This window comes from Crocodylus siamensis, chromosome 5 (assembly GCF_052110815.1).
Source record: "Crocodylus siamensis isolate JL-2025a chromosome 5, ASM5211081v1, whole genome shotgun sequence".
NCBI lineage: Eukaryota > Metazoa > Chordata > Crocodylia > Crocodylidae > Crocodylus > Crocodylus siamensis.
This window is the reverse complement of record NC_143399.1, coordinates 186,835,087-186,856,260: the sequence shown is the minus strand read 5'-3', so window position 1 is coordinate 186,856,260 and position 21,174 is coordinate 186,835,087. Positions and strand designations below refer to the sequence as shown.

Here is a 21,174-nt window from a genome sequence, read left to right as displayed (position 1 = left end):
CCTTTCTTCTTGTCACTTTGTAGTCTAAATCTTTAAAGTTAATTATCTCTATTAATATAAGTTTCTATTTTAGTGGTAAAGCTTTTCTATAATGCTAGCTTCCTTTATTCTTCAATGAGTACAGAACTTTGGCAACTGAACCAAGTTTGTCCTGATGCATGCCATACCTACGTGCTGTGAAGATGTTTTTCCTACTGGTAGCTTTAAAATTGGGACATTATATACAATTTAAACAAACATGCGTTGCATCATTTTTTTTATCCTTTTGTGATGCTATAGGGAAGTGCTTCTTGCCAGTGTTTTGCCTTGTAGTACAGAAGAGTTCTTCATGCATAATGAGCCATTTTATTAGTTTGTTTATTTAATCTTGTAAAATTTTTCTTTGAGGCAGCAAATTTTAGTCATTGGAGCACAGCAGCATCAAGAGAGATGTGTTTTGTTTGTTCTTTTTCTACCATTAATTCATTTTGACAACATTTTACCTATCAGTTTTCACATCTATAAAATAGGCATAGAGCTTTCCCCCTATTTTGTAAAACAAGTTGTAATCTTGTCCTATTATGTTCACACTAATGCTGGTATTGAGAGTGATTGATTACTTTTTAAAAATGGACAGTGAAAGAAACCAAGTATTTAATGTCCATGGAATAGGTATGCTTCTGTAATATACTAATCTACAGTAAAGTGTTGGTTTTTTTTTTTTTAACTGCAGTATTTAAATTGGAAAGCTGGTTTTTTGTTTGTTTGTTTTAAACTTGATAGTTTTTAAGGTGATTTGTATCTCTTTGTAGAACGTGCTGTCCTGTTTGTTGCTTTAGTTTCTAAAAACTTACATGGAAGTAACTTCTGCATTAGATTTATTTTAGAAATGTTTTGAATTTTACTGTGAACAGATTGTTTTCTTATTCAGATTTCTTCCAGCTGCTTGAGATTTAGCTAAGTAATGTTGTATAACATTATAAACTTATATTGGACTTTATAGTAAAATGCCTTACCTGATGCCCAGAATATGGGTTCATGGGTTGACGGACATACCTTTGAACATCTCTTTGCCGGTTTATAAAAAAAAGTTTAGTTTGCTAGGTCTCTTTCTTTGAAAAACAGAAAACATGTACTATTTGTTTAGAGCAGTGGTTCTCGAGCATTTTTGTATCAGAACCAATTTGTAAATATTAGCACCCAGTCCAAACCAAGTGCTCCTCACTCCCAACCTGCTGCTCCCCACCCCCAGGCCACAGCCCCCAAGTGTGTGTGGGGGGGAGTGAGTGTGGGGCATTGGGGCCACAAGCAGGTCCTTGAAGGCGGGAACTCTGGCGACCTGCAAGGGACAAGCCATAGTTTCCCATGTTTATTAAAAAAGGAGAATCCATTTTTTAAGTTTGTTTGTGACCCCTTTCCTATATTCTTGTGACCCACTTTGCAGTCGTGACCCATGGGTTTAGAAATGCTGGTTTAAAGGGCTTCTTCTAAGTGTTACAGAAGAACACCATTACATTTTTTCATTATTTGATTAAGAGCAATATCCATGTTTGATGCATATCTTATTGATACTTTCGTAAATACCTTATTGTATTGTTGTGCAATAATATCTGAAATGCTCTACAACTCATTTATTAACTCTACAGGAACCTTGATTGAGCTTGTGATAATAAGGTTATCATAGAAAGGGTTGGAAGGGACCTCAGGAGGTCATCTAGTCCAATCCCCTGCTCAAAGCAGAACCATCCCCAACTAAACCATCCCAGCCAAAGCTTCATCTAGCCTGGTTCAGTGTTTTACCATCCTAATGAGAAAATTCTTCCTAATATCTAACCTAAACTCCCTTTGCTGCAGCTCGAGACCATTGCTGCTTGTTTTGTCATCTGTCACCACTGAGAGCAGTCTAGCTACATCCTCTCTGGAACACCCCCTTCAGATAGTTGATGCCCGCTGTTAAATCCCCTCATTCTTCTCTTGACTAAATAAACCCAGTTCCCTCAGTCTTCCCCCATAAGTCACGTCCCCCAGCCCCCCTATCGTTTTTGTTATGCTGGACCCTCTCCAATTTGTCCACATCTTCTCTGTAGCGGAGGGCCCAAAACTGGACACAGTACTCCAGATGTGGCCTCACCAGTGCTGGATAGAGGGAAATAATCACTCCCTATGACCTACTGGTAACACACATTATGCCGTTATCCTTCTTGGCAACAAGGGCACAGTGTTAAGTTTCTGCATTTAGTTCTCAATGCTTTTTAAACGTAACATTTCAAAGAGTACCATATATTTTATTTTATTTTGTTTGTTAAATCCACTTTGCTCACTTAACAAACTCAACTCAATCCAGATTTTCACTAGCTGTGACATAACAGAGCACTGTGCTATAGGGATGACAGGAGAGAAATTCACAATAAGTGACTTGAGGGTATAGGTTTTCAAAAAAAGAGAATTTTATACCCTTGTTTGTGTACAATGGAAATATTTTGAAAGTAAAACAGTCAAATTTATTTTGAAAGTAAAACAGTCAAATTTACTTGAAGCTTGATGCTCTGGTATTTAGCTGCTTGTCATTATTTATTAAATTTTCTATTTATTTCTGCAGTGGATAAAACATGTAGATGAACAAGGTAGACCATATTACTACAGTGCTGATGGATCACGTTCAGAATGGGAACTGCCAAAGGTTAGTAAAAATTACAAAAATGTACTGAAAACTCATTTTTCAATATAAGTGCATAGAAATAGATGTGTAGTTAAGAATTCACAACAAAGTGGGTGGCTTATACTTTACTTATACTTATTTTTAACACTTTTTTTCTGTGAAGGCATTCATTGTAGTGAATGATAGGACACCAGAAATAATTGGATATAACAGTATCAGAAATGTTTTTTAACACCTGTACTTAAATGTGCGTATGCTGACATTACTTTTTCTAATACACTGAAGAATAATTTTCTAGAAGAGGAGCAGGAATATAAACTTGACACATTCTTCACTAAACTAATATAATTTCAGCTAAGAGAATATAAAATTAATTTCCCATCACATTTTTCTGAACATAGCGATTTAAATTATATAGGCTTCAGTTTCCTTTTGAGGAGGGATAGAAAACAGATAACTGATCAATAGTTCTTTAACTTTTGGGATGTTACCAATAGAATTTCAGGCGAAATTTGTTTTGGTTTTCCTTTGATTCAACATGAGAGTTTAATTTATTTTCCAATAGCAGTGAAAATTTAAGAATACTGAAAAAGTGTTATGGACAATTTCCAAATAGAGTATGTCAGTCTTTATAGAGAATGATTTCAAAGTATTTATAAAATAAGCTATCATTTTTAAATATTTGGTTATACAGAAAGCATCCACCATTGGGTCTTTAGAGAACCTATATACTTAGTTGCGATCAAACAGAGTTTTGGATTTTTTTTATTTTAACTCACATAGCCAGATATATGGGCAGCTGTGTTACTAGTGAGTTTTGGATTCATCTGTTATAGTGAACCAGGGAGATATTTCTTTAATTCTGTGATCAAGTAGAGATCCAGTTTTGTGACAGCTCATACCTACCAATATCCTTAATTATATTGTTTAAGAATAAGAATAAATTATTAACCAACTGTTTCCTTTTATGGTGCTTAGTCCGATTTAAATATGATCAGATAGGCTTCATCAATCCTGTCAGTTTGTTAAATCTGAGAAGTAAAGCATAAGCTGGTGTATTCATTCTGGAACTTTTTTAATGCAGAGGGAATGAGCTGACAGTGGAGTAAACTTGAACTTTGTTTTGGGTCTGAGTTAGACGTAGTTGATACTATTAACTCTAATGCAACAGCTGCAGTTTACATTGACAGTGCAAGAGTAAACTAGCTTAAAAACCAGCAGGGAAAGATAAGTGGTCATTGGTGAGGGTGTCTTTGTAGTGTTTAGATTCTAGAGGTACACTGTATCTGTACAAAGTAAAAATAGTCTCAGAGCTTGCAGCTTAAATTTTCCTTTATCTACCATACTTTAATGAACCCTCTGGGATTTCTCTTGAGGCTCTGGCACACATTACAATTATGGCATGATTAATGTGTTAATTGTACCATAAATTGTAACATGCTACATGTGTACCCAAATTTACAGTACTATAACAGCAAAATCTAGCCATAGAGATGTTCCACATTTGATATGGGACATCTTTTTGTGGCTGTTTTGTATTGAACCTTAAACTGAACATGTGGCATGTGTCTAGTAGATCTGGGACTACCCTGTAATGCAAATATGGCATGGCAGGACTTGTGAGTGTTGGGATCAAGGGTCAGATCCCATCATGCCATTAAATTGGGGGCGGGCAATTATTTTGGGCGGAGGACTGCTTACTGAGTTTTGGCAAGCCATCAAGGGCCACATGACAAGCAGCCCAGGGCAGATTAATATTAATTTTCTAAATTTTTTTAGGGGCACCATGGGCTGGATGGAATGGCTTGGCAGGCTGCATCTGGCCTGTGGGCCGCATTTTGCCGACCCCTGCATTAAATGAACATTTGATCCCTGAGAAACATTTGATGGAAAAAGAAAGACCAGCTGAGAGAGAATTAATTGATATTGGAAGTGGTGTCCTAATATATTAGGAGCAATACAAACAAATATCCAAGACGAGAAGAATCAAGAAACTTTTTGGTTATAAAACTAGCTTGAAACTGAAATAATGCTACTCTTCAAAATTAATTAAACTCCTGATTTACTTCTGGAGAATTTTAACTGGGTCTCAAACATCCTCCTGCAATATTGCTAAAGGACCAGACATTGAAATAGATAATCATTCAGATCTGGTCATATTGAGCCTTCCATGGGATTCTAATGGTGCCTCTGTCTCTGTTCCAGTAAAGCATGGAGCAACCTAAATTCATGGTGACTAGTCACCTAATTAGTATCCTAAGGATATTTCTGATAAATGGAATAAACTGAACTTTATGCTGATTATAATTGCTGTGCTTGCATGCGTTTCCTGATCTATCTGCATCTTCTAGTAATCTCATTCTATACTTTAGACTTTGAGTTTTTTTAAGTCAAGGGTCATGTTTTAGTTTCGTCTAGGGAAGCAGTTCCCAAATGAGGGTTGCGGGGGTAATGCCGGTGGTTCTGCACACAAAGGACAAACCGCGCCGTGTAGTGGGAGCTCCTGCCCCTGGCTGCCACCGCTGCTGCATTCTGCTCCCAGCAGTGGGGTTGCAGCAAAAAAAAGTTGGGAACCACTGGTCTAGGAAGTCAAACCCAAGCTTGTCTTGACTGGTATCTACAGAAACAGTAAGAACACCTGCGTTGAATAGAGTGTTCTTATTCATCATTTTGGTTGCTTGAAAAAGATATAAACTTACTCTTAAAAAGGCCAACTATATAGCGAGATGTATATACAAGTATTATACAAAGGACATATGAAATAATTCTGCTCTACTAGCACTGGTGTAAAGGCTCAGCTGATGCATCATGTCTGTTTTGGGGCACCACAGTTTAAGAAAGATGTTGATCAATTTGAAAGAATCCAGAGAAGATCAACAAAAACTATCAGAGGTCTAAAAAACACAACTGATAAGAAAAGTATTGTGGGATTTCTTTTTAAAAGGATACAGAGAAAAGTAGGGCTGAAAGGCTCCTCCAGAGGTCTAGTTCACACCCTGCCTGAAGCAGGATCATCCTTAAAGCCATCCCAGAAGCTTTTCCAGATACCCAGTATAAGTTTACTTTTGTTGCAACGTCAAGTTGTTGGTCCACATCCTTCTCTGTGGTGAGAGAAAAGGTGCTTTATCTCTTCTTTATGACAGCCCTTCAGGTATTTGAAGACTGCTGTCATGTCCCCTCTTAAGTGCCTTTTCCACAGGCTGAACATGCCTAGCTCCTTCAGCTTCTCCTCATATGACATGCTTTCCCAGTCTTTGATTATCTTTGTCATCTGCCTCTAGACCCTCTTTAACTTTTCCACATCCTTTTTAAAATGTGGAGCGCAGAACTTCACACAGTACTCCAGATGAGGCCTAACCAGTGCCAAGTAGAGGCACTATCACCTCCCAGGTCTTGCACCTAATGCTTCTATTGACACAGCCCAAAACCACATTTGCCTCTTGTGTGGCTGTATGACACTGCAGATTCATATCGAGTCTGTGATCCTACTGAGATTTTCAAGTTCTTTAACACTGAGGTGCCATGCAGCCAGGTGTCCCCCATTTTTGTATTTGTGTTTTTGATTGTTCTTCCCAATGTGTAGCACCTTGCATTAGTTAGCATTAAACTTCATCCTGTTTAGCTCCAGCCCAGCTTTCCAATCTTCAGTACCCCTCTGAATTGTGCTTGCATCCTCCATGTTCACAAACCTTTCCAGCTTTGTCATCTGCAGATTTTCTCAAGAAACTTTCTATGCCAGCATCCATCTAGCTAACACAAAATCTTGGATGATTAGAGTTGCATTGACAACTGTCAAATGAACTACACTTAAACATTATAATGTGACCTTAGTTTGCAGTAGTGGAACAAATGAGTATGCTGACTTACAGCTTAAAGATTTTTTTTTTTTCTTTAAAGAATATTTCCTATCCCCCATGTGCATCCCACTGACAGGGATTTTTTTTACTTCTCAGGAACTGCTTTTTAAATAAAAACTAAAAAGAAGTGGACTGAAGTCCACAGTGGTAGGGTTGGGGTTTTTTTTGGGGGGGGGCTGGAAGAGGGGACACAGTTTACTACATTTTAGTGCAGAGTATGCATTTCTGTGAACTTTAAATGTAAACAGTGCTTACTAAGTATACTACATTATTAGTTCTGTGGGATTATCAGATTCAAAACTGGCTATTGGAGACCTTGAAAATGAGGGATCTAATAAGTTTCAGGATTGCTAATATCCCATGCCTGACTGTGCTGTAAGCAATGGTTATTTGTTACATAGCTCTGTCAGAGATGTATAGTAGCCCTGAAACAGAGTAGCAGGCCCTCATTTTCAAGCTTTGTAAAAGCAGCTCTTCAACAGTTTTTCTTTCCTCTCTTTTTTCTGGCCCTGGAAAATGGAGTGCAGTTTCTTACCATCAGGGATCCTGGCTGCTTCTGTTTACAAATGGCAAATTCTGTGATTTTAATCCCTCTCCCCAGCAAATTCTATAATACCCCTCGCCCCCCAAATCTGCAGTTAAAATGAAATGCCGTTATAAACACCATTTTGATTTTTATATAATAATATTATAATAAATAATGTTATTATACATCTCTCTATAGAGAGAGATATGCAGGTGTGTGTACATATAGTGTGTGTGTATGTCTGTATGTATAGATGTGTGTTTATAATATATGCGTGTGTGTGTGTGTACATATGTATCAGTTGAACACAGTGTTTCATTGATATTGTACCCGCCTGGTTTCAAACATCCAGTTTTGTGCTCTGCACCCCCAAATGTTCGAAGTTGTCCGCCCGTCCATCCCTGTGGTCTCAGTGAGTTGATGTTGTCAACCTGAATCACTTCTCCCCAATCTCGCCTGCCACAACTTGATTTTACCACAGTGGCGGGGATTGACTATCGGGGTTCCTCGTTCCGGGGACCACAGGACGTTGGTCTTCTGCAAGGCTCCTCCTCCCCTCTACCTTGCCCTGGCACCACACCTCGATGGATCTTAATGTTTGTTGGCCTTGTCCCTCTGATCGTTGGGGCCTGGGACCCTCAGCCCAGTCGGCCTTAGGAATTCAGCTAGCTCTTCCCCACCTACCAACTGCTTGCTCTGATCCATCTACTCCCTGTCAGTGCAGTACACCTCACCTCCCCTCCAGCAGTGGGTAATGGAACAAACCCAAATTAAACCACTGGCAGTTGCACCAGATTCTAAGGGCTCCGTTGCCCCCTTCTATGGCTGCACCTATCTCCCACTCTGTTGGCCCAGTTGCCAGCTCAACCTGCCTAACCTTGGCCTGGGGTCAGCCTGCAGTGCTCCGGTTGGCCCCTCGATGCGTCTCCCCTGGAGCTCTTCTTTGGGACCACCTGCACCCTCTGTAATCCCACCTGGTCAGGTGATCTGGAGCCTGTCGCTTCTTCGTATCCCCTGAGGGCTCCCCCAGGTCTGGGTGTTCCTCCACCCTTCTCGGCCTCTGCACCTTGACCTCGCTTTCTCGTCTCCTTCCTTGCTGCTGGAGACTGTCTTCTCCTGTGGGATCCTGCTCTCTGCGCCGGGGCTGCCAGCTGCAAGCCCCCACATTCCTTTGCTCCGAGGGGACTTGGTGAGAGCTTCTTTCTCCGGCTTTCCACCTCTTCCCCTGCCCCTTGGGGCTGCTTTCTGCTGTTTTAAAGTCCCCAGCTGGTTCCTCCCTCCATAGCTCTCAGCTGGCCATAATTTTATAAATACGTGGCTAACAAGCCGCTCGGTCCCGCCGCCACTTCCAGTTTCACTGCGCCCTGAAGGTAAGAACTTTTCTGTTTGGTTTCCTTTCCTTCCTTTTTCCTTTCCGCCCCGTTCCTGCTCCCCGGGTTCCTCCTGGGCTCCCTGAGATTTTTCCCCTCGGCTGTTCCCCAGGACAGATAGATATATTTACAATTTTAAAGCAATTTGAAAGCCTACCAGTGTCTCAATCACTATAATAAAATAAATTCTAAGTACCTGTACATTTTGATATTTAATTTTTGTTTTTTATCATGGAAAATCAGAATTCCCCCTGCACACTTCATTCACCAAGACACAGGTCCAGCTGTGGCTCCTCCCCCCTCTCCCTCCTTCCCTCTCCCCACACATACACACTGGTTTGTGGTGCTGAGCAGTTTTGATATGCCATTAAGAGCTAACAGAGCTTTGGCACCTTTAAAAGGCTATGCTGAATGTGATTGTCCAAGTTACCAAGGTTATATTTCCTTTTGTCATAAAATAATTGCAACATCAACCCCTTTCTCTCCTCCTCTGCCTCATTCCTACACGTGGAGTTCAAATGCCAGATAAGCACCTCAGTTTTGGAGATCTCATTAGACAACTGTTCCATTATTAATACCTTTACCTTGTACTATATCATCTGATATGAGCTGAAGTCTGAGTTTGAAACTCAAACCTGTGATCTTCTCTCTTATTGTTTGCTTGCACAAAGCCGATTGCTGTGAGGAAGTGAGGGTGTGAATTTTATTGTACATCAGCTACTTTGCAGCAGCTGCTTCTTACCCAGTAAGTGTGAGGTAGCTTGCTGCCTTGCATTTAGCATGGGGTGAGCTGGTGCACAGGGGCAGTTACCATTTTGGTATGTTTAGACCCTGGATTAATTGTGGTAGCTATTGCCTGTTATGCATAATATAATATAATATAAAAAACTATAAAATTAGAAAAGACAACATGTACTGCTAAGGTGATGTAATAAAACAAATAAAAGGAAAAATATGAGAAGAGAACATACGTTTTTAATTGTTCAGGTTTTTAAAATGCTTGCAAACTAATGACATAATTTAGCCAATGAAAAGAAGTCATTAAATTACATGTACAACTGAAATACTGAACTTAAGGCTCTCATTTTTTTTTCCTTAAGTATTTTAGAAAAATAAAGGTCTCCCCCCCCCCCCCCCCCACACACCAAAAAAAAAAAAGGTAGATTAATGAAAGCATCATGAAAATTTACTACCTAAGGGAGTGTCTTGAAGCCCTTGATCCTGCAAAGTCAAATCGATGTGTTTTAACTTCACTTCTATGAATAACAGTGTGGACTCCACTACTGCTGTACACAGTGTAGTGTAGAGATGTTCAAGTTAGTTTCTAAATGAGCAAGCTCAGGTACTATTCAAGTTCAGTGGGAGCATTCAAAGGAATGAGTTCACTCTAGGCTTAGGCTGGAGCTGCTGCCAATGTGTGTCCTGTGTGGCCTTGCAGATGCACAGTGCCAGGCTGGGGTGGGCCAGGACCACTATGCTGCACTTCTGTGGGCAGGTGGTAGCACAGGGGGGGCTAAGATGAATTCAGGCAGGGCTATAGCCCAATCATTCCCCCCAGTCCCTGTGGCTTCTCCAGGGGCTGCCAGTACTGCTTGCCTCACCCCGGTGGGGGGGCAGCCAGACAAGCCATGGCTTAAGCTGGCAGCCCTGGAGAAGCTGTGGGGCCTAGAGGGAATGACTGGGGAGTTGGGGGATCGAACCAGAATCTGGGGAATTGAGCTGGGGGGAAGCCCCTGTTAATTCCTCCCAGCCCCTGTGGCTTCTTCCATGGCTGCCAACACTGCTTGCCTTGTCCCAGTGGGGGGGAACCAGGGGAGCAGCTTCTCCTGGAGCTGCCAGCTCAAGCCAGGACTCATTTGACTGCTTCCACAGCTGCTCCCATCGGCTCTGCCTAATGCCTGCCTGTACAGTCTATTAGGTCTGTGTGAAGCTGTGGTCCCTGATTTGAGTTGGTCCAATTCAGCCTGATTTTGGTGGCTGAATCTCTGAATCCAAATTGAATCGGAGGACCCCTTAATCTTTCCAAATAGAATTGGCACCCTCCAAATTGATTCAGAGAGATTCAGAAAGATTCAGTGATTCGGACATAGACATGGCTTTAAATGTTTTTTCTACATACCTCTAGGTACCAGGCAGCTCATGAACACTATGATGCTGGGGCAGATTGAGTATAACACAGAAGTGTGGGGGACTCTCCAGTGTGCTTGGCAGCAGACCCAGAAGTGGACCAGAAGCACTTCTGGTCCGTTTCTGGATAAGCGCACTGGGGGACACCACTTCCTGCCTCAGCAGCTGGCACCTCCTGGGTCTGGGGTGGGACACCCAGGATCCCCCTGTGGCAGATCACCAAGCAGGGGGAAATGGGGATCCCCCCTGCGCACTCCTTGGCAGACCCAGAAGTGGACCTTAAGTACTTCCAGTGCACTTCGAGGTTTGCTGCTGAGCATGTGGAGGCTCCCCCCCCCCCAAATGGGACACTTCATGCACCACAGCATCGCAGCAATCGCAAGCCTCGAGGTATATAGAAAAAACTTTTAAAGCTGGATCGCTGGTTCTCTGAACTGGCATTGAACATTCAGATTATGATTCGACAGAATCGAATCAGGCACAGTGATCCGAATCAATTAATCGAATCAGTTAGGGCAGCTAGGATCTGGAACCAGCTTCCAAGGGAAGTGGTGCTGGCTCCTGGCCTGGGGGTCTTTAGGAGGAGGCTTGATGCCTACCTAGCTGGGATCATTTGAGCCCAGTTTTTTCTCCTGCCCAGGCTGGAGGTCGGACTTGAAGATCTACAAGGTCCCTTCTGACCCTACGTCTATGATTACTGTACCTAATTTGGGCTGAATCTGAATCAAATAGGGCCTGCTTTGCACACCCTTACAGCCTATGGCCAAATCTCCAAATCTCTCTGAATCAATTCGGAGGTTTTTGATTCAATTTGGAAAGATTAACGGGCCTCCTGATTCGGTCACCGAATCAGGCTGAATCTACTCTGAATCAGATCGGTTACTGAAGCTTTGCACAGCCCTACTGTTCATGTAGACTCCGTTCCCCATTAGGGATTACTTTTTTTTTTCTTCTTCTATACCATACTTATCCCAACGGACCCTAATCCTCTGTTGGGATTCCTAGGCAGTATCTTAACACTAATAAATGAGTGATGCAAATAAGTTTTGATGAAAGTGACAGCTCAGCAAAATAATAGGTCTTTTTACAACCCACTGCCATGGCAATAAAGGGCATTAAAAAAGAGTTAATAGTTGTCAATCTGAAAGGAAAATTAGAAGTGCTTGAGATAGGATTAACAAAACTGCAGTTTAGCTTGCTTGCAGTCCAAAGGTCTTTGAAACAGTAAGTATTTGTGGCTACACAAAGGGAAATTATGTAGTTAACAGCAGTCTTTTAAAACCAATAAGGGAATCTTTCATAAGAAAGATTATCTACAAGAAGTCTACTCTCCCTGAGCTGTAAAAAGTAAGCCTAAATAGCACTAATTACCATGGAATGGATTGTGAATCCTGGGAAAAATTCATAATCTTAAAAAGGCAGCAACCTTCAGTATTTTGGGGTCTATTGTGACAAGTGGAATGTAACCCATGTGGCAACAATAGTTATGACTGTTAGAAGTTGTTTCAGGAAAGCAATCATACCCTTAGCAATACTGGAAAACTTCTAGCTGGTCTTTACATGTGAGTTGTTTGCATTCATTAAGTGAAATATTTAGTCAAAAACCAGTTAGTTTATGAAATGTACTATGCAGACAAGTATAGCAGGTTAATTTTTTATCTGTATAATGTAGCAGAATGCATCTATGTAGGGAGAGAGATTTTATTTGAGACTTTAGCTTCCCTGGCTCGCTCTTCTTTTCTTGTATTTGCTCATAGCTGCACTGCAAATTTTCTTAATAAGAGCACAGTTCAGTTTCTTGTAGAAACTATTAGCTTGAATTGAAACACTAGTCAGTCAAGGTTATAATTTTGCAGATCCCTTATAAGATAAATGTGATTCTGATGGGGTCCCTTGCCTGTATATTAATGAAAAATGGCCAGTAGTTTTATTGTGGTTTGACATGCATAACACCAAATGTAAATCTTCATTTACATCTTCATGCATTTCATTGGCCAAGAAAGTGGTAAATTCCCACTATTGTCATACAAGGTTCTGAGGACACAGCTGAGGCGGCAGCTAGTGGTGAAGGATTCAAGCATATCTGCAGATTTAAGGATCATGGAAGAGTGTTTCCATTGTGCTTTAGAGCACAACACATCAAACTATCATGTCTCTTCATCTCAAAAGTAGTATGCATTCATGCAAATATTGCACTTGGCCCTATTTTCAGAGTCTGGATCTATCTGTTTACAGCAAGTTTGAAAGAAAATTAACATGCGGTTGGGTTTTTGCCTTTGATTGTCCCAACAGAATTACTTTTACATTGGCATTTACATCAGTCTTATGTTCATGGACAGTATAGTGAATACATTTTGAGAAATAAGGTTTGTAGTTTGGGTGCAGCCATTGAAAGTTCCACCACTAATGTCCTCTAAAATTCAGCTACTGAGAAATCCAAAATAAAATTGGTTTAAAGGGGGATGTTATACCATGCAAACAAACTATTGTACTGTAGCCTGAGGTTGGAAATAACTGTTAAATGTATTTCTAATACATCAGTGTGCCACTTTATAAATGAGGGTAAGGGTGAGTAAATGGCCAGCCTTCCTTCTTCAGCTACTTGAATTTTGGGTATTAGTACGCCCTGCCCCCAAAAACGCCAGTTTCGGATAGAAAAGACATCTTCTGCTTTGGTAGGAATAATACAAGTGGGCATAATAGCAGGATCTATTGCAGTTAGTACTTGCTTCCAGTGAACTTGTGAATGTTTTAAATACCGCAATATTAAGAAATTCTGGGAATGCAAGGTTTGGGGGAAAGTGTGATTTTTGCTTTTGTTTCAAAGGCGGTCTCCAGTTGTGTTTTGCAACAACCTCTTCCTTGTGGATAGGTATGGCTTCAGGTATGGCATCTGTCTAAGACCTCGTTGATGTATAGGCATACCTAAGCAGGAAAGTGAGCTTTTTTTACGAAACGTGAAAAGAAAGAACAGATCTGGAACCTGTAATTTATATTTTATAAAAAGTCAGGATATCATTTATATTGGTCAGTTTGAAAATGAGACTGTCTGGGCACTCTTAAAAACAGCAAAATTACTCAGATTATCAGAAAATGAGTCATGAGAGATTTTCAATGCATTTGTTAAAACCTCTATGAATTTTGTGATTTTGCTTCATTTGAATAAACTGATATCAAAGAGCATTGCAATAGGCATGCCAGAGATGATGAGAATTTTTACAAGGATTAAAGCAGAGACGGGCAAAATGGTGGACTCCACTTCCTGGCAGCCTCTGCCCACATCATTGCTGCTGGTTTCCATGGAGACCCCAGAAGCAGTGGCACTGTGGAGACTGAGGAGTGCAGGCAGTGGATCATGGTTCTGCCCCAGTTCCAGACCATGCTGTCACCCCTGCAAGATCCCAGCCTTGGAGCAGCTCCCTGACAGCATTGCTGGGGCCAGACTCCATTCTGTCTTGGCGGCTCTGCTGCTCCTGGGGTCTCCATGGAAACCGACCACAGTGATGGCTGGAGCTGCTGGGAAATGGAGTCTACCACGGGCCCATTCCAGCCTGTGGGCTGGACTTTGCCCATCCCTTGCTTAAAGGCTAATGGTAAATGTAGTAAGTCTTAGCAATTTATAAAATGATGTTGAAGTATCAAAATGGAGAAAGATTAGTGGAAATCAGAGTAAACCCCATGTCTTTAGCTGAACCAGTGTCAGTTGTTCTCTTCTTTCTTTTACATTCCCCCAGCTAAGATGCATTCAGTTCCTTTTCATTTGATTACAGATTCATTAACATAAATGCTGTAGCTCTTTCTTGAGAAACTGACAGACCTATGTCATCTGCATAAGAATGAGGACAACTGCTCAAAATAGCTTATTGGTGGGGTATTTGTTTCAGTCACAAATGGGCTAGGACAGAGCCTTGAGCCATACCTCATTATCAGATTAGAAAGAAATATAAATCACTCAAATGCAGACAGCTGATAGGGGTATAAAAATGAAACCAAGGCAGGAAAGGCTTTTATTTAAGTGTCCTTCTGAAGAGGACAGATGCATTTAACAATGCAAGTAGGACTCTCTGACCTCAATTCAGAACCAGTATACAATTACCCAGCTCAAAGCTTCGCTAACAAAAAGGCTGGGTTACTTGGTGCTTGTAGTTAGTTAGATCACAAATTTATGCTTAATAAACCAATACAATTTAGGCACGATCTCCTTGCACACTCCTGGAGTGAAACAGACAGTGAAAGGGAGGATAAATTGAGATGGTGCTGTGATGCTTTGTGTAATGGTACTTGATTTCAGTCTTGGGAGGAATAGTGCTTAGAGTTGGAAGGGACCTAAACAGATCATCAGGTATGACCCCCTACTGTGGGCAGGAAAGAGTGTGGGTTCATAACACCCCAGCCAAATATCTGTCCTCTTGAAGACCCACCCAAGGTAGGAGAGAGTACCACCTCTCTTGGAAGCCCATTCCAGAGCCTGGCAGCCCAAACTGTAAAGTAATGTCTCCTGATGTCCAGCCTGAACCTTCTCTCTAACAATTTGTGGCCATTATTCCTAGTAACCTCAGGTGGTGCCCAGGGGAACAGAGCCTCCCCCAATTCCCGCTGGTCCCCCTTGTGAATCTTTCTCCTCAAACAGTATTTTACATACCCTGAACTTGCCTTTCCATATCATTTGATGATCTATCAAGTCTGCTTTTCACAGCGAGAAATATAGATTCAGAAGGAAAATATTCACTTCCCATATACATGTGTAGCTGTGAACTTCTTAAACTGTGACCCGTGATATTTGCTGATGGTTGAGAAACCTTCCTGGTCACATGGTACTATAATGCTGCTGCCCTTGTGATTTTTACTAAAGTGTGCTAGAGATTGTTGCTCTCTTTATTGTAGAGCAGTTCTGTAGTTTTCCCTAGGATATTTTGTAATTTGGAGGGAGGATGATAATGCTAAATAATTTCCAGAATTATAATCTACCATGAGAAATCTTTGTACGTTCCCCCACCAAATATTCAGTATTGTATCCAGCCACTATCCAATGTACATTTTTGTCTGAAGTAGACCAGCTTTACCATGTGCCTTTTAACTTGAAACTCATTTTGGTCATCAAGTATAGGGGTGGTGTGCGTGTATTCTGGATATAAGTATAGCCAAGATCATATCATCTGGACAGAATATTATATCATATATATCATTTATACACCTTGTATCCAGACTATATATATATGATCTTGGCTATGCCTACTTTATCCAAACAAATTATCCTTTTTTCAGTGCCAGTTCCAAAGATTGATCAGTAGTGGTCAGGTCCAAAAACATAGAATCATAGGAAAATAGGGCTGGAAGAGCCCTCAAAGTCATCTAGTTCAGCCCTCTGCTCAGAGCAGGGTCATTCCTTAGTAAAACCATCCCAGACAAATGTCTGTTCAGCCTACTTTTGATATAATTTCTGAGAATGGAGATTCTACACATCATCTAGGTAGCCTGTTCCAATGCCTACTCACCCTCATAGTTAGAAAGTTCTTCCTGATCTCCAACCTAATTTTCCCTGATTCAGCCTGAGACCATTGCTCCTAGTCCCCTGTGGCCTTGGAAAAGCAAGTCTCCATTTTCTCTGTAATTGCCTTTAGTGTATTTGAAGACTGTTATCAAACCCCGCTTCAGTCTTCTCTTCTCCAGACTAAATAACTCTAATTAGTTTAGCCTTCCTGCATAAGTTTTGCTTCCCAAACCTTTAATCCTTTTATCACGCTCCTCTGGACCCTTTCCAATTTGTCCACATTCTTCTTGAAATGTGGGCTCCAAAACCAGATGCAGTACTCCAGCTGAGGTCTTACACATGCATAGAATGGAAGAATAACTTTCCTTGATTTGCAAGTGACACTTCTGTTAATACAATCCAGTGTGTTGTGGGTGTGTTTGTTTGTTTTTGTCAAGAAAACCCACATTGTTGGCTCATATATTCAGTTTATGATCCACTGTAACCCCCAGGTTTTTCTGAGCAATGCCTAACCAGTCATTCCCTATTCTGTATTTGTGACTGTTCCATAGGCGATGCGTAGGAGGGGCACAAGGGCACATTCCCTCCCCCCCCCCGAGATCAGCCACTATCTGCCCTTGCCACTGCCAGGGGCACCATGCTATATTCGTTCTATCTATGAATCCCCTCTCCCCCTTATTCTCACTGTACTAAACTGTGTAGCATTGTGTGCTGCCCCTTGCTGGATTGTTGCATGGTGGCACTCCCCCCCCCCCCAACCCTGCAGATGTAAACTCTTTCAGTCAGTGGCTCTGCCTCAGGGGGTGGGGGTAGGCAACAGAAGTCAGAGACGGTGGGGTCCAAAGACTATGGCAGGAAAGTAATGGAGTGGGCCAGGAGCCTGGGAGCTGCTAGCTAACTCTTTGGGGGACAGATGCAGTCTGCATGTTGGACAGTCCTGCTTTCTAAGCCTGAATAAATATAAACTATGTACATTCTGTGCTGGGGTGCTAGTAACAGGAGAGAAATGTTATTTACTTTCCTAGGAAAGAAATGAACAAACTTCTTGGAAGTGCCTGGGGTATAATAAACTGCTTGTGACAGAAGCATTGTCCTCAAGCATAAATAAATAATCTTTCTTGAAACCATACTTCAAAGAAGATGGTTATTTCTATTAGTATGATAGGGAAAATGAGCCTCAACAGCAGTAAAGTCTTTAAATAAATGGATTCCTGTACTGGGCTGTTTTAAAAGCTGAGATTTATCTTTGGCGGAGAGATCTATCAGTTTGTTCTAATTTTCTCCTAGTTATTCCCACTATTTTTTTCATGTGTTCTGCCATGAAAAGGAAATGAAGTGTTTAAGCACTCAAGTGTAGAGATGTTTATTTGACACCTACATTGCAAGAATATATATAAAACAGGTAAATGGTCCTTTATAGAACATATACAGTCTTAACACTGTTTGCATTGCCAATGCAAAGTATTTAAGCTGCTAAGAAGCAGTGCATCTTGCCTCTGAATTTTAACAAGGCAGTCAGCAGTGCTTCTCTGACTTTTATTTATTGCTCCCTTGTTTCTCTAGCAGATAAGTTTGTAAAATGTGGGGCTTGCATACTGCTTTGCAGTTCCCTCCTGCTTCGAGATGGAGTTGTCTGTTTGATCAGTAGAGACTCTTGATAGCTTATGATGGTATCAAAGGCACTTTTGAATATAGATTACTTGCAGTTAGGTCCTGTTCGCATTTATAATTCTTAACATTTAGTTCAAAATTTTAATTTTTCATTCAAATTTGGCACACCTCTCCTTGACTGAACTTGTATAGTAATTTAAAATATATTCAGAATAAATAATCAAATATCAAAACAAATACAGGCTGCTTATATAAGTTGCAATTATGTTAGTAAACGTAACTGCAGTAGGCAGTCTAACTTCTCTCTAGCAGGAAATAATTTTCTAATGTTTCGTCCCAACAGCTTCCTTTAAAAAGCAGTGTTTAGACTCTAGGAATGATCTATAAGCATAGTTCCACTACATGTGGTCTAGGTTTTACTTGCAATATTGAACCGGAGGCTACAAGAGCTAATAGCTTGAACAAAGTGGAGATACAGCACAGTTGTATTGGACACTAAGTATAAGGTAGGAGGGAGCAGAAATGCATGTCAGAATAATGACTCTTGTCTGGTTTGTGAAATATGATATTTGTCTTTGATACTGTAAGTTCTGAGAGTATGTATTTGGATTAAGTGCCTGCAGAGTGGGTATTCCATAGCAAGCAAGTCAACTGAGATGAAGCATACTGCAGCAGCAATGGTGGGGAGAAAGACTAAATGACTAATTTCATTTCTAAACATGAAAATAAATTGTGAGGGCTACACACAACTCAGCATTGAACTTTGTTAAGGTTGACATGCTAATGTGCAACTCCTACAGGATTGAAAATTTATAAAGCTCTGTCTATCCACACAACTACCCAATTTTATTGAGGCTGGGGAAAGAAATTACATATAAGCCAGTTTAAGTCATCACAAACTGGTTTAAACCTGTAACAGAACAGAAATTCAGTGCACATAAACCAATTTCAAAATGGCTGAAATTGGTTTAAGATGAACCTAGTTGAATGTAGTATTACACTTAACTAATTTGGGTCAAACCAGTTTATGAAACTTCTGTCCCAGATCCATTCCTGGTTCAAGTTAAATCACAGTCCCCCAGCATGCTTTTCAGCCCTGTGCTGTGCTGTCTGTTCCAGCAGAGAAGGGGTGGGGGAGGAGGCAGGGACTCCTTCCCCTGCCAAACCCCAACTAGTCTGGGGCCAGGGAGGAGGGCTAAACCTACCTTCCCCTGAGTATAGAGCTGCCCTGTTGCTAAATTTGCTGAAACTTACTAATGGATGCAACTGTGGATTACAAATCCTAGAGCCACCTGAAAGAGGAAGTGATTAACAACACTGGAGAGTTGTGTTACTGTGATTGTGGACTACAAATCCCAGAGACCTTGGGGACAGCAGAAAGAGGAAGCAAACGCACAGCCCATGCTGGCTACGGTCCAGAGAGGCATGTTCCACTGCCCCCTGGCTTCTGGCCTGAGCCACTGCAGGCTGATTACAAGGAGATCAAGGCCTTCTGAAAGTGAGGAGAGTCAGTCTCACCTTCCTTGTGGGGGATGAGTGCAGGAGTTAGATAAATTATAATGTGCCATTAATCTAATATCAGGGATGGCACCCTACAAACCAGTATATACATAAAACTCACAGACTGTACCTGTGTTCACAAGATCAGCAGTCATCCCAAGCACACCAAACAAGCTTTTATCTACAAACAACCTTCTGATACCACTGCATCTGCTTTGAGAACACTTGATGCTCACTTGACCAGCCTAAAATCTGCCTCTATACAACAAGGACACTCCAGTAGAGAAATAAACCATACATTTGATAGAGCTACTCGAATATCCTGTACTAACCTGCTACAATACAAAAAGAAAATTCTTTGTGCCTACATCCCATTTGTGGTTACCTGCCACCCCACACTGGAACTGATCAGAAGAATCACCAAACAGTTGCAGCTTATACTCAACAAAGATCATCAGCTATTGAGAGAAATATTCCCAGACTCTCTGTTTCTAGTTCTCAAACAGCCCTCTAATCTTGCCTAACTCATCATTGAGGATCAGGTTTTTCCATTGCCTATTTCCGGTGGAAAATCACAGTTTTTTTTCTTTTAAAGGAGAAGGGAAAAAAGCTTTAAAGCAAGAAACCAGGGGGGGAGAACTGATGTGAGGGAGGTGGGATGGAGACTTAGAACAGGAGAGTAAAGACATGAGGGGATTCCATGGCACAGGGGGGAGGGGAGGGAGCAGGATTGGCAGGAAACAATGTAGAGAGGGCACTGGTAGGCTTTCAAATTGCTTTAAAATTTTAACTATGTATATAAAATGGTGTTTGACTGATATATATATATATATATATATATAGTAGCATTTCATTTTAATTGTGATAAAATTCGGATTTTGGAGGTTTTTATCAAAGAATTTTGTGAGTGGTTTTTGTTTTTGTTTTTATTAGAGAATTTTGGATTTCTTAACAAAGAAAACCAGGATTCCTGTGTATCGGAAGCAAACTCTCTACTACCTAACAGCCCTCAAGTGAAATGCAGCCTTGCCTTTGCAATAAATGCCTAATCTGTTACCATACCTCTCTTGCCACTACTATCAATACCCCCACCCAGATCTGTCCCCTGGGTGGGGAGGGGTAGGGAATCAGAGCAACTGCCCTGTGCCCCGTGCTTTGGGCGGTCCCATGGACAGTGTCGCACAGACCCCAAGGGTGTCACCACTCCACATGGCCCCTTTACACCACCAGCTTCGTACTCTAGCTGTTCACCATCCCCTCCCTCCCCTACACAGGCTGATATGCCCTGGGCCCCATGCACCCCTAGGCTTCACTCTGCCTCCCCCCCCCCCCCCCAAATAAAAAAATTCCATCAGAATCCTTGATTCCTACATGTATTTGTCCCAAAATGTGATATAACTAGGGGCCTACCGAACTCACAGTGGAAGTGGGTTGTGAGGTGCCTCCTTTAATCTTGCAGATTCCCCTACATGCCCCTTCCCCACACTGTTGCTGATTGGCTGAGTGGCCCCGGTGGCTCTGCTAGTTGTTGTCAGCAAGCTGGGAGGTAAAAACAATGCCATATTTAAAGCTGCAGTTTTTGCCTTCCTGCCAATCGGGAGCAAGTAGTGGGACCCCTCTGCCAATTTGGGGTGGGACAGGCAGGGGAACCTGCAAGATTAAAGGAGCTGCCCTGCAGCCCACTTCTGCCATGAATTTGGCAGGCCCATGGGTAGACCTGAACCAATGCAACAATTGCTTTCATGGCAATTATGTGAGTGAAACTGAAATTAAACAACAATTGCACACCAGAATGTACTCTCACAAAAAAAAAATATAAAGCATGGGCACGCACACGCGAATGCACACAAGTGTACAGCCCTCCCCATTAGGAGCACAATTTTCACAGAACAACCACTCCCTCTCTGACCTTGTGCTCAAGGGAAATGTACCCAACACCTTTAAAAGGTGAACTTGGGTACAACAGTTTATTACGTGACTGGACACTAAGAACCAAGGACTAAACATAGATATCAGGTTTATGGCACATTATAATTTATTCAGCTACTGAATTC

The 21,174-nt window shown here is 41.5% G+C and overlaps 1 protein-coding gene across 6 annotated transcripts in view; it reads left to right on the top strand.

The window, feature by feature from the left end:
* Positions 1-21,174, top strand: part of ARHGAP12 (Rho GTPase activating protein 12) — a 181,067-nt gene that overhangs the window by 68,357 nt on the left and 91,536 nt on the right. For all 6 annotated transcript variants that reach the window (XM_090047522.1, XM_090047521.1, XM_090047524.1 and 3 more), the window contains one exon: positions 2,579-2,659. In XM_090047522.1, the coding sequence (XP_089903648.1) occupies positions 2,579-2,659 (81 nt within the window). The remainder of the gene's footprint in view (positions 1-2,578; positions 2,660-21,174) is intronic.